The 12,609-nt window shown below is 32.0% G+C and overlaps 3 protein-coding genes across 9 annotated transcripts in view; 2 read left to right on the plus strand and 1 right to left on the minus strand.

The window, feature by feature from the left end:
- Positions 1–2: 2 nt before the first annotated feature.
- LOC112905797 (transcription termination factor 5, mitochondrial-like) lies at positions 3–1,034 on the plus strand (the record flags this gene model as incomplete). Its single annotated transcript, XM_025978917.1, has 4 exons — positions 3–44; positions 103–328; positions 521–770; positions 829–1,034. Coding segments are annotated over 4 exons (669 nt in total), but the record flags the coding sequence as incomplete, so codon positions are not given.
- A 98-nt stretch (positions 1,035–1,132) lies between these two features.
- Positions 1,133–12,609, minus strand: part of LOC108735766 (probable multidrug resistance-associated protein lethal(2)03659) — a 28,350-nt gene continuing 16,873 nt past the window's right edge. For 3 of the 6 annotated variants that reach the window (XM_025978921.1, XM_025978920.1, XM_025978922.1), the window contains 8 exons: positions 11,883–12,039; positions 10,902–11,818; positions 10,418–10,844; positions 9,773–10,359; positions 9,481–9,711; positions 8,837–9,418; positions 8,403–8,779; positions 8,084–8,291 (listed from right to left, as the gene is read on the minus strand). In XM_025978921.1, the coding sequence (XP_025834706.1) occupies positions 8,253–8,291; positions 8,403–8,779; positions 8,837–9,418; positions 9,481–9,711; positions 9,773–10,359; positions 10,418–10,844; positions 10,902–11,818; positions 11,883–12,039 (3,317 nt within the window). In that variant the 3' untranslated portion in view covers positions 8,084–8,252. Of the gene's footprint in view, positions 1,342–1,452; positions 1,830–1,886; positions 2,469–2,530; positions 2,762–2,822; positions 3,235–4,244; positions 4,276–8,082; positions 8,292–8,402; positions 8,780–8,836; positions 9,419–9,480; positions 9,712–9,772; positions 10,360–10,417; positions 10,845–10,901; positions 11,819–11,882; positions 12,040–12,609 lie in introns of those variants that run through there. The other 3 variants (XM_025978919.1, XM_025978918.1, XM_025978923.1) reach the window with 2 other exon arrangements.
- On the plus strand, positions 5,938–7,984 carry LOC108735764 (transcription termination factor 5, mitochondrial). 2 transcript variants are annotated; one of them, XM_025978925.1, is made up of 7 exons: positions 5,938–6,118; positions 6,168–6,396; positions 6,451–6,638; positions 6,697–7,001; positions 7,060–7,285; positions 7,471–7,720; positions 7,779–7,984. In XM_025978925.1, exons 1-7 carry the CDS (start codon positions 6,076–6,078, stop codon positions 7,927–7,929), a joined length of 1,392 nt encoding a protein of 463 aa, XP_025834710.1. In that variant the 5' UTR covers positions 5,938–6,075; the 3' UTR covers positions 7,930–7,984. The 2 variants fall into 2 exon arrangements, with proteins under 2 accessions (XP_025834710.1, XP_025834709.1); XM_025978924.1 differs by having other exon boundaries at positions 5,938–6,114.

Genomic DNA, 12,609 nt, shown 5'->3' on the forward strand with positions numbered 1-12,609 from the left:
CGGTTCCCCCAGATAATATTAAAATAATCAAAGATATTTTGGAGGTAAAATGTGAGCTGTTGATTTTCTTTTTTTATAAAATTTAATTTACATCAATTTTAGAGCAACAATATCAGTAGAGAATCACTTTTGAATTATGTAAGAGTTTTGACACTGTCACCAACCACAGTGAAATTGAGATTTGAAGAAATTGAAGCAATCCCAGAGTTGAAAGTTTTGAAAACACATCCTAGAATATTGTGCTTGATTGGTCATCATAACAGAGCCCGTTCCAGGTTGTCATTCTTGAAAGATATGAAGTTAAACTGTGCAAATTTAGGGATATTGGGTGAGCTATATTCCTTTTATAGTTGTTTAACCAAATTTTGTAATTTAATAAAATTTAAAATGATTTTTAAAAAATATTTTTCCTACATTTAATAGCTAACAATCTAGAAATGAGTTTTTGCATGTAAGAGTGTTCAATACTTTCAGTGTAATGTGAAATAATAATAATTTTTAATTAATTAATTAATTTTAGGTGACCACTCAGTTAGTTTTGATGCTCATATCAAGGAAGGAGTTGATGAGAACTCGATAATGGCTTTAAAACGATTTATGCAATCGATTTTAAAAAGAGATTACAGAGAATTTGAAAAAGACCTGAAAAGGCATCCATTTTACTTAAAAGTACCTTTTCTACAAATACAAGAAACGTTACAGTATTTGGAAGAAAGAAACTATGAAATCCCTACAATATTAAAAGCCATTCAAATATTACTTTATCCCAAGTAAGATCATCTGATATTAATATTTTTATTGTACTTTCTATGTAACTGTGAATTTTAGAGAAACGATTATAAAAACTTTTAAAAATATGGACAGTAATTTAGAAATAAAATTAGCACGTCTTACTGACTTACAGAAATTAAATTTAGCACTCTATCTTATGGAGAAAAGACATCACTTTACTGGAAATGGTATTTGGAAGAACAGTTAATACATACTTCGTTTGTATTTATATTTTATTATTAAATCATGATGATGATAAGCAATTATCAATGTACTTTTGTAATTATCGGAATGAATTTCGTGAAATACAAATATGTGATAAAAAACAACCTTTTTTTTTCAAAAGTCTATTTTAAAAAAAATTAAAACAATGAAAGGATAAAACGTTCGTTATACATAATTAATTAACTTTGGTATCTGACAGCAGATCACATTTTGCATGAAAATTTTCATTGCACTAAGAACAACGTATAAAAAATATATATTTAACATATATAATTTAACATTAACAATTTTCTAATGTTGCGTTTTCTAAAACTGACTGCTTGCACCTATATGTTTATTGTAGCTCTGAAATAGTTGCAAAAATAATTAATTAAATAAGAATAAAAGCTTTCGCGACTATATATTAGACATGTAGAATCAGTATTTTATTTATTTAAAACGGAATCAAATTATTACCTGTTCGGCTATTCTCATTAATGTTTCTGCCATTGCTCTTCCAGTCTGTTGAACCATACTGTAGAGGAATCCTTTAGTATTCCGTAATAAAATATGTGGGTGGTCAAATTCGACCATAGACCCAGCATCCATAACCAATACCTTGTCAGAGTCCATTACAGTATGCAATCGATGAGCAATTGTAAGTACTGTACAATCTACAAACTTTTTCCTTATCGTGTGTTGAATAAGGGCATCTGTTTGTGGATCAACATTTGCTGTTGCTTCATCTAACACTAATATTCGATTATTTCGAATTATGGCTCTTGCTAAACATACCAGTTGTCTCTGGCCAACACTGAAATTTGTCCCTCCTTCGCTCATTTTTGAATTGAGGCCTTTAAAAGTCAATAGTAAATAGCAATAAATTAATAAAATGTTAGCCGAATAAATACCTGATGCTAAATCACTGACAACTTCCTTCAGTTCCACTTCTTCTAACGCCTTCCACAATGTGTCATCATCATATTCATCAAAGGGATCCAAGTTTTTTCTCATGGTTCCAGAGAACAGTACGGGCTCTTGAGGTATAATAGAAATCTTTGACCTCAAATCGTGCAATCCCAAATTTTTTATATCCACATTATCGATATAAATGTGCCCCTCTGTTTCAGTCAATTGAAATAAGGCAGCAATTAAAGATGATTTTCCAGCACCAGTTCTCCCAACAATGCCTATCTTTTCCTTATCGTGAATTGTGAAGTTAAGACTTTTAAGTACTGGGGGGTCTTGCGGAAAGTACCGGAGATACAAGTTGATAAACGTTATTGTACCCCTTTCTGGCCAGTTCTTCGGTGGTTTCTTCTCCTGGGGTGTTTCCAGACCTCTCTCCTTCTCAACATCACTATATTCCAAAACACGTTCTACTGAAGTCATTTGATTTTCCAATTCTGTAGACTGTCGCATCCCCCACTGGAACATTCCCGTAAGACCCAGGGCTTGAGTTATGGCTAATCCGACATTTCCGCCAAACTTTTCTACACAAACAAAACAACAGTTTTTATTACCACCTACTGAGTATATTTGAATATCAAGATACCATCTCCAAATACCAGAAAACTGAGTGTTACAACAGCTATGTAAATAACACAAATGAAATCCAACCAGAGCCCGAACGCTCTAGACGTAGAAATGAAAATGTACCACGCAGAACTGTGCAAGTCTTGGTGATTATCGAACTCCTTTTCCAAAATTTTTTGGGCTCCAAATGCTCTTATGGTAGTCATTCCTTGCAAAGATGCATTTAAATGAGCAAATACGGGACTTCGAGCTAAAAATAGTCGTTTATAAAAATTTGTGAATTAAAAAAAACTTTATAAGTATATACTTACTAATACCCTCCAACCTTTTAACACACCGACTAGTTGATAAGTAGAATATTCTTAACAAGTAGAATATGACAGCAATAATGAAAGTGGGAATCATCAAAAGGGGATTTACAATTGCCACAACAATAATTATACCAACTAGAGCTAAACTTATTTGCAATACATCTATAAGAGCTCCGGGAAGCAATTCATCAATCTGACCCATATCTTTGGAAAACCTGTTCAATATTCTTCCTGAAGAATTCGTATTAAAGAAACGCATAGTGGCGTGAGTTATGCTGTCGAACATGTTGTCATGAAGCTTTGTAGAAGATCTCATGCAAACAGCGAAAAATACAAATGATCGAATCAGGGACAAGATTACCGTTCCTACTATCAATCCAGTGTAAATATATATGCAAACGTTTTGAGATGGCTGCCAAAGGTCCAGTATAGAACTACCGAAAAAGTTAGAGCTACTTCTCGTAGCGTTGGGCATTACTGAAGAAGTACCGTTGGATATTAATGCTATTTCATAAATTTCTTCTCCTGGAAACGGACTTTTACTAGCATATGAACCATTTTCGGCTTGTAATTGTTCCAAGTTTACCCTACAATAGAGTTATTAAATAATATAATCTATATATCTATTNTTAATTAAATTTATTAGTGCTTTCAAAAAATTCCTATCGTCTTTTGTTTTCGGGTTATAAACAAATGTTGGATATTTCGAGTTTTCACTATATGTCCATAACTTGGTTGTTTATAACATTGTATTTAAACTAGTCACTTATTATTAATTATTGCCTACAATTTCAATTAAGAACAACCTAAATCAACCATAACCTAACCTTCAAAGGTCCATAATATTAAAATTAGTGAAAAATAAACAAAAAGTTTTCCGCGTTTGCGTAAAGTAATATCGTCTTCCTAAATTGTTAGCCGCTAGTAAAAAATTGTTCAAAGTTAGGTTAAGATTATTTGGCAAATTGTTCGAAACTTTGATTTGCTGTAATTTTTAACATCAAATATATGTACACCTTGCAATTATTATTCTTACCTCTCGAAGAACATAACGTCAGTATCAGACAATAGCATACTATAGTTTAAACCGATTTAATTAATATAAAAGCAGTTGAAATTTAAAACACATGCACCGACACCGTGACCGACGCGAACTTTATTATCATAGAGCACGAATAGCGAATAACGAAGACGTGATCGTGAACCGGAAGACCCATAGAAAGCCGCTTGGGAAACTTTTATAAGCTTTTACATCAGCATTTACAAATTATAGCAATATATAAACTGATATGAATAAATATAAAGAGGTAGTAAAGAAAGTTAGAATTCAAAATTATTCTCTGCAACAAATAGATTGTTTAAGAAGTAGTTTCAATATCAGATATATTTATCAAATTTTTGCATTTAATTTAATTTTAATACAATTCTAAAAAATATTTTTGTTTCTTGTTCTCTTTTGTCTATTTAAAATCAAGACCAGTGCTTGAAGCATTCGGACATCATAAATAATATAATCATAATAAAAGTCATCCCCCGCGTCTAGAAGTTTGCTTCCTCAGATCTCCTACTTTAGAGTAACGACAACGCTACATAAAGTATTCAAATACCTCTAATAAAAATAATTAAATGTTTGTAGTTATTATAATACATATTAAATGTTTAATGTACATATAATCTCATTAACACCTAATAAAAATATAAAATGAGAATGTCGCGAAATAAATAATTAAGCCAAATACGACAACACTGATTTTTCATTATTTTTTAGTATTTAAGGTAAATTCTCTTGGTTTAATCCGTTAGACCTGAAGAAATTAAAGGTGTAGCGAAAAAATTCTACCGAAAATTAATAAATTTTTGAAACTCAATAGGTACTTATANACAAACACGCTCGTGCTCGCTACAATATGTTTTTTTACGTTATGCACTGCTGTGATATTCTTTCGTCTGAAATAATACATGCGGGGTCAATTTACGTGACCAAATTTAAGGTCGATGCCCAAGACCTCCACAAAGTAGGGACCCTCACGAAAGTATATTTAAACATAAACTATAACATTTAATATTTATTAACAAAACATCTGTTTACTAAACTAAATAACGTCAACTAATAATTTTCCCTCCAAAGGAAGACTATCTTAGACATCAATAAGTTTTCAAAGTCAGCACTGCAAACTTTAACTTTAAATAGGAACAGGACTATTCAAGCAATTGAAAGGGTGAATACCGTTTTATTTAATATGTGGATCAGACTGACGTTTGACTTTGTTTTTAAATCTTCTTAAGGGTAAAAAAAAATAAAAAATAGAAGGAGGAGACTGTGGTAAATATTAATTAAAAAATTAAAAGGAATACTAATACCCCTAATTACCACAAATAATTTTATATGAGCGGACACGTGTTTCGCCCACTTCACACGTGGGCATTATCAACGCGAGACTGCATACATAGATTAAAGAAAAATATACTATCGTAAAAGTATATATATTATACATAAATCCCTAATCTATGCTACATGAAACTCAAAATTATTATTACAAATTACAAAAATATAAAACAGAACCACACATCTAGTTACATTTTCATTCTTAAAAATACAGACGTGTTACTTTATTATATGCAACCCATTCTACTAAATTTAAAAGCGTTTAATGATAGATATTTTAATAATTGTACAAGTATTCATTAACAGCCATGTGTACATATATCTCTTAGTTAAAATACAATACGTATATTAATTCTAAACAGTTCGATCATTTTCTCACTACGTACCTTTTAAAAATATTTTTCGATTTTCACCAAGTTAAAGATGATAATATCTCCTTTCGAGCTTGCTATTATACCAAAACATTACAAAAAGAAGGTGTAACTGTGTAATATATAATAATATACGAGGACTATCGAATAATAATAATTACAACAAAATGAATGCCTTACTTAACTTTCTCTTAAAACCAGAAATTTTAAATCATAAATATTATCCTATAAATAATGTAAGATAATATTTAGAATTAGACCATTTTTCGTTCTGTTGTAGAAATAATTATGCATTTTTAACATTTGTACGTCATGTTGGTTGCATACTGATCATTCTTTTCACAAAACAAAAAATTGACATAACCATAGATTATTTAACCTTACATTTAACGTTTAACTCGGTTTAACTCTACTTTTTTGCAACTTTCCAAATTCGAAATGTTTGTATTTAAATTTAATTTTAAATTGTTTAATTCGTCCGTTTTACACTTTTCTAATGCATATAAATCTCAAAGTGCTTTTGTTACAGCTATTGGTGGGTAAGTTATGATTTTTAAAAATATTGGAAATTATCAATAAAAATTACAGGTGTACATCCCACCAACGTTCCGTATTTTAAAAAAAAACATGGCCTAGAAAACATTACTGATGAGCAAATTAAAAGCACAGCGATGTTCTGTGAAATGATTGGTATATCAAAACAAGAAATCAAAGAAAATCCAAAATTCCTAAAAATTAGTTTAAAAAGTCTGGATTGTCAGCACACATTAATGTCAGAAATAGGTTTTAAAAACATTGACGCCTATTTGCTGATGTCGTTAGTACTATTAGTAGTTGTCAAGTGAATCCTTAGTTAAATTTGTTATTTTAGATACAGAAAGTGCATGAATCGCCCAGTTTCTTTATTGAAAGCGTATGGGTTTATAGATGATGACACTAATGTTGCAGAACATCTTTTATCACATTTAAAACCCACTCCAGAAAATATAAGAACTGATGATATATCTGACCATAATGTATTATTTGATATTCACAAGACTTTATTAATTAGGTACCTAAGTAAGTTGAATTTTAGCATATTTATAATACTAAGTAGACATTCACTTTTCTATTCCAGTGTGGAGATTTAAAGCATCACAAGATCAAGTCGAATCTTTCCTTAGACAATCAGGAGCAAAAACAATAAGAAGCTTTAGATTTCTATGTGAATGTATTGCCCTTGCAAGAGATTTAGGCATTTCAGAAGATCAAATGCTTACCAAATATGGTTACATATTAGGTGCCTATCCCAAATATCCTCTTACAACAATATCAGAAACCCGTGAAATATGTGGAATAACAATGAGAGAATTATATTTAAGGGACCCAATGCTAGTCACGGTTCCCCCAGATAATATTAAAATAATCAAAGATATTTTGGAGGTAAAATGTGAGCTGTTGATTTTCTTTTTTTATAAAATTTAATTTACATCAATTTTAGAGCAACAATATCAGTAGAGAATCACTTTTGAATTATGTAAGAGTTTTGACACTGTCACCAACCACAGTGAAATTGAGATTTGAAGAAATTGAAGCAATCCCAGAGTTGAAAGTTTTGAAAACACATCCTAGAATATTGTGCTTGATTGGTCATCATAACAGAGCCCGTTCCAGGTTGTCATTCTTGAAAGATATGAAGTTAAACTGTGCAAATTTAGGGATATTGGGTGAGCTATATTCCTTTTATAGTTGTTTAACCAAATTTTGTAATTTAATAAAATTTAAAATGACCTCAGATCTCCTNACATTTAATAGCTAACAATCTAGAAATGAGTTTTTGCATGTAAGAGTGTTCAATACTTTCAGTGTAATGTGAAATAATAATAATTTTTAATTAATTAATTAATTTTAGGTGACCACTCAGTTAGTTTTGATGCTCATATCAAGGAAGGAGTTGATGAGAACTCGATAATGGCTTTAAAACGATTTATGCAATCGATTTTAAAAAGAGATTACAGAGAATTTGAAAAAGACCTGAAAAGGCATCCATTTTACTTAAAAGTACCTTTTCTACAAATACAAGAAACGTTACAGTATTTGGAAGAAAGAAACTATGAAATCCCTACAATATTAAAAGCCATTCAAATATTACTTTATCCCAAGTAAGATCATCTGATATTAATATTTTTATTGTACTTTCTATGTAACTGTGAATTTTAGAGAAACGATTATAAAAACTTTTAAAAATATGGACAGTAATTTAGAAATAAAATTAGCACGTCTTACTGACTTACAGAAATTAAATTTAGCACTCTATCTTATGGAGAAAAGACATCACTTTACTGGAAATGGTATTTGGAAGAACAGTTAATACATACTTCGTTTGTATTTATATTTTATTATTAAATCATGATGATGATAAGCAATTATCAATGTACTTTTGTAATTATCGGAATGAATTTCGTGAAATACAAATATGTGATAAAAAACAACCTTTTTTTTTCAAAAGTCTATTTTAAAAAAAATTAAAACAATGAAAGGATAAAACGTTCGTTATACATAATTAATTAACTTTGGTATCTGACAGCAGATCACATTTTGCATGAAAATTTTCATTGCACTAAGAACAACGTATAAAAAATATATATTTAACATATATAATTTAACATTAACAATTTTCTAATGTTGCGTTTTCTAAAACTGACTGCTTGCACCTATATGTTTATTGTAGCTCTGAAATAGTTGCAAAAATAATTAATTAAATAAGAATAAAAGCTTTCGCGACTATATATTAGACATGTAGAATCAGTATTTTATTTATTTAAAACGGAATCAAATTATTACCTGTTCGGCTATTCTCATTAATGTTTCTGCCATTGCTCTTCCAGTCTGTTGAACCATACTGTAGAGGAATCCTTTAGTATTCCGTAATAAAATATGTGGGTGGTCAAATTCGACCATAGACCCAGCATCCATAACCAATACCTTGTCAGAGTCCATTACAGTATGCAATCGATGAGCAATTGTAAGTACTGTACAATCTACAAACTTTTTCCTTATCGTGTGTTGAATAAGGGCATCTGTTTGTGGATCAACATTTGCTGTTGCTTCATCTAACACTAATATTCGATTATTTCGAATTATGGCTCTTGCTAAACATACCAGTTGTCTCTGGCCAACACTGAAATTTGTCCCTCCTTCGCTCATTTTTGAATTGAGGCCTTTAAAAGTCAATAGTAAATAGCAATAAATTAATAAAATGTTAGCCGAATAAATACCTGATGCTAAATCACTGACAACTTCCTTCAGTTCCACTTCTTCTAACGCCTTCCACAATGTGTCATCATCATATTCATCAAAGGGATCCAAGTTTTTTCTCATGGTTCCAGAGAACAGTACGGGCTCTTGAGGTATAATAGAAATCTTTGACCTCAAATCGTGCAATCCCAAATTTTTTATATCCACATTATCGATATAAATGTGCCCCTCTGTTTCAGTCAATTGAAATAAGGCAGCAATTAAAGATGATTTTCCAGCACCAGTTCTCCCAACAATGCCTATCTTTTCCTTATCGTGAATTGTGAAGTTAAGACTTTTAAGTACTGGGGGGTCTTGCGGAAAGTACCGGAGATACAAGTTGATAAACGTTATTGTACCCCTTTCTGGCCAGTTCTTCGGTGGTTTCTTCTCCTGGGGTGTTTCCAGACCTCTCTCCTTCTCAACATCACTATATTCCAAAACACGTTCTACTGAAGTCATTTGATTTTCCAATTCTGTAGACTGTCGCATCCCCCACTGGAACATTCCCGTAAGACCCAGGGCTTGAGTTATGGCTAATCCGACATTTCCGCCAAACTTTTCTACACAAACAAAACAACAGTTTTTATTACCACCTACTGAGTATATTTGAATATCAAGATACCATCTCCAAATACCAGAAAACTGAGTGTTACAACAGCTATGTAAATAACACAAATGAAATCCAACCAGAGCCCGAACGCTCTAGACGTAGAAATGAAAATGTACCACGCAGAACTGTGCAAGTCTTGGTGATTATCGAACTCCTTTTCCAAAATTTTTTGGGCTCCAAATGCTCTTATGGTAGTCATTCCTTGCAAAGATGCATTTAAATGAGCAAATACGGGACTTCGAGCTAAAAATAGTCGTTTATAAAAATTTGTGAATTAAAAAAAACTTTATAAGTATATACTTACTAATACCCTCCAACCTTTTAACACACCGACTAGTTGATAAGTAGAATATTCTTAACAAGTAGAATATGACAGCAATAATGAAAGTGGGAATCATCAAAAGGGGATTTACAATTGCCACAACAATAATTATACCAACTAGAGCTAAACTTATTTGCAATACATCTATAAGAGCTCCGGGAAGCAATTCATCAATCTGACCCATATCTTTGGAAAACCTGTTCAATATTCTTCCTGAAGAATTCGTATTAAAGAAACGCATAGTGGCGTGAGTTATGCTGTCGAACATGTTGTCATGAAGCTTTGTAGAAGATCTCATGCAAACAGCGAAAAATACAAATGATCGAATCAGGGACAAGATTACCGTTCCTACTATCAATCCAGTGTAAATATATATGCAAACGTTTTGAGATGGCTGCCAAAGGTCCAGTATAGAACTACCGAAAAAGTTAGAGCTACTTCTCGTAGCGTTGGGCATTACTGAAGAAGTACCGTTGGATATTAATGCTATTTCATAAATTTCTTCTCCTGGAAACGGACTTTTACTAGCATATGAACCATTTTCGGCTTGTAATTGTTCCAAGTTTACCCTACAATAGAGTTATTAAATAATATAATCTATATATCTATTTTACAATAAATACTTACCAGAATGTTATAAAATAATCCCCTAAACTAGCAGCAACTTGCGACAAAAAGAAAAGCATGAACATGTTAAAAATTACGCAAATGTTGCCGCCCGCTTTAAAGTATGCTTTATAAACGTAACTTCCAATAGCGCCTGCGCCCTTTTGTTCTTCGACTTCCATTGGTACTGGACCTTTATCGTCGGTATTTGAAGAGATGCTTTGAATCGACTGCAATCTTTGCCGCGGTTGACTTTTGTCTGTCTCAATCTCAGTCTCATCAGATTGGTCGTTAAGTAACTTGGCGAAATCCAAACCAGAATCTTGCAATTCGCTATAAGTACCTTCAGCTTTCAACAAACCATCTTCAAGAATAACTATGCGGTCTGCATCTTTTAAGTACTGAAGTTGATGCGTTACCAAAATTACCGTCTTCTCCTTCAAGTAACCTGAGCAGAAAATCACAAATGTTTTTAAAAATAAAAATAAGAACTGCATTATCTTACCTGCAATACAACTTTCAAAAAGTTGTTTTCCCACGTGCGCATCAACAGCAGAAAGTGGGTCATCTAATAAATAAATATCTGCATCTTTGTAAACGGCTCTAGCAAGATTGATGCGAGCTCTTTGTCCACCACTAAGTGACACTCCTCTTTCTCCCACAATGGTCTTATCGGCATAAGGTAATAATGTAAAGTCTCTTTCTAAGGCACACTTTCTGACCACCGTTTTGTATCTCTCCCTATCCAAAGACTGTCCAAAGAGAATATTCTGTCTCACAGATCCTGCAAACAGCCATGGCTCTTGCGAAGCGTAACTGACAACGCCATTAACATCTACGTTCCCTTGCATTACTGGTAATTCCTTAAGAATTACATGCAGAAGGCTTGTTTTACCGCTCCCTACTGGTCCAATCACGGCTACTAAACTACCCTTTTTTACCCTTAAGTTAACATTAGTCAAGGTATTTTCAATCGATGTACTACTCCACTTCGCCGAAGCATTTTGAACATTAATGGCTATATCATCCCTGAAGGCATCGTCTTTCAAAGAATCCGTAAGTCTATTAGTTTCATCGCTTGAGTTTAATTGACCATCGCTCTTTCCACTGGTTTCCGGACTTTTAGCAGGCACAATAGTTTCTTCATATAGCATGAATTTATTCAGTCTGTTCACGGAAACATTAGCTTCGGCTACCTGGGCAATCCCTTGAGGGAAGAACACAGTCATGGACGGCCTCAAAATATTATAAAACGCGGTGAGAACAAAAACTTGTTCGGCATTAATAGTTTCTGCAAAGCCGGTTTGCAGTAGAACATAGGCAAGGATGCTTGCAAAAATAGAAATCCTGGTTGAAAACATTATAAACGATAATGCGATTCCTCTGATGTAGGACGTAGCCCTAATAGCTTTTATTTCGTACCTAGACAATAATTACTTTTTTAATATTAGTATATCGTATATGTTATACACTATATTTTTATTACCTACGAGATAAGGCCACAAGTTTTGCAAAAGGTTTTTCCCACGTGTACATTTTTATCACTTGAATACCCTGTATAATTTCGTTCATAAGGCGCACCCTTTCATCAGTCCTTAAGGCAATTTTTAAGCGTAATACGGACGTCTGTTTTCCTAAATAAACTGCAACGTATTCATATGTATTTATTAGTAAATTAAATATTAATAGACCAGTTAAATTAGGATTTCGAAAAAAGTAAATGTTAGCCAGGGTAAGACCTACTTAAAACTTTTGAGAAAGATATGTGTACCTGCTAAGTATCCAAAAATTTTGGTTGGAATTGTTGCTAAGTTGCGTCTAAAAACATGCGAAACAGATCTTTAATTGATTGATAACAAAAAACTATAATTTTTACAGGACAGGGCATGTAAAAGTATTAGCATTTAAAATTCCCTACAAAATAAATTTTAAAGATTAAAAATTGGATCAGTAATTGATGAGTAATGTTTAATGATACCTTGAGAATCATTATCTCTTTTAAAGCAAACAAATTAAAAAAAACAACTTGATCCGAGTCATAGTTTCCGAAATATTCTATTGCCACAAAAAAAATTAAATTGTTAATGTTAATTTCTGTAGATTTGGCAAAAGATGAGGTAATTTTGTTTGGGGCATTCGATAGTTCAAGGACTATTCTTTTAAGAACGTAATTGTACAAATCAATTTTCATAAATTAAATTGTTAAAAATTGT

The sequence above is a fragment of the Agrilus planipennis genome, unplaced genomic scaffold (assembly GCF_000699045.2).
Source record: "Agrilus planipennis isolate EAB-ADULT unplaced genomic scaffold, Apla_2.0 scaffold138, whole genome shotgun sequence".
Classification (NCBI taxonomy): Eukaryota; Metazoa; Arthropoda; class Insecta; order Coleoptera; family Buprestidae; genus Agrilus; species Agrilus planipennis.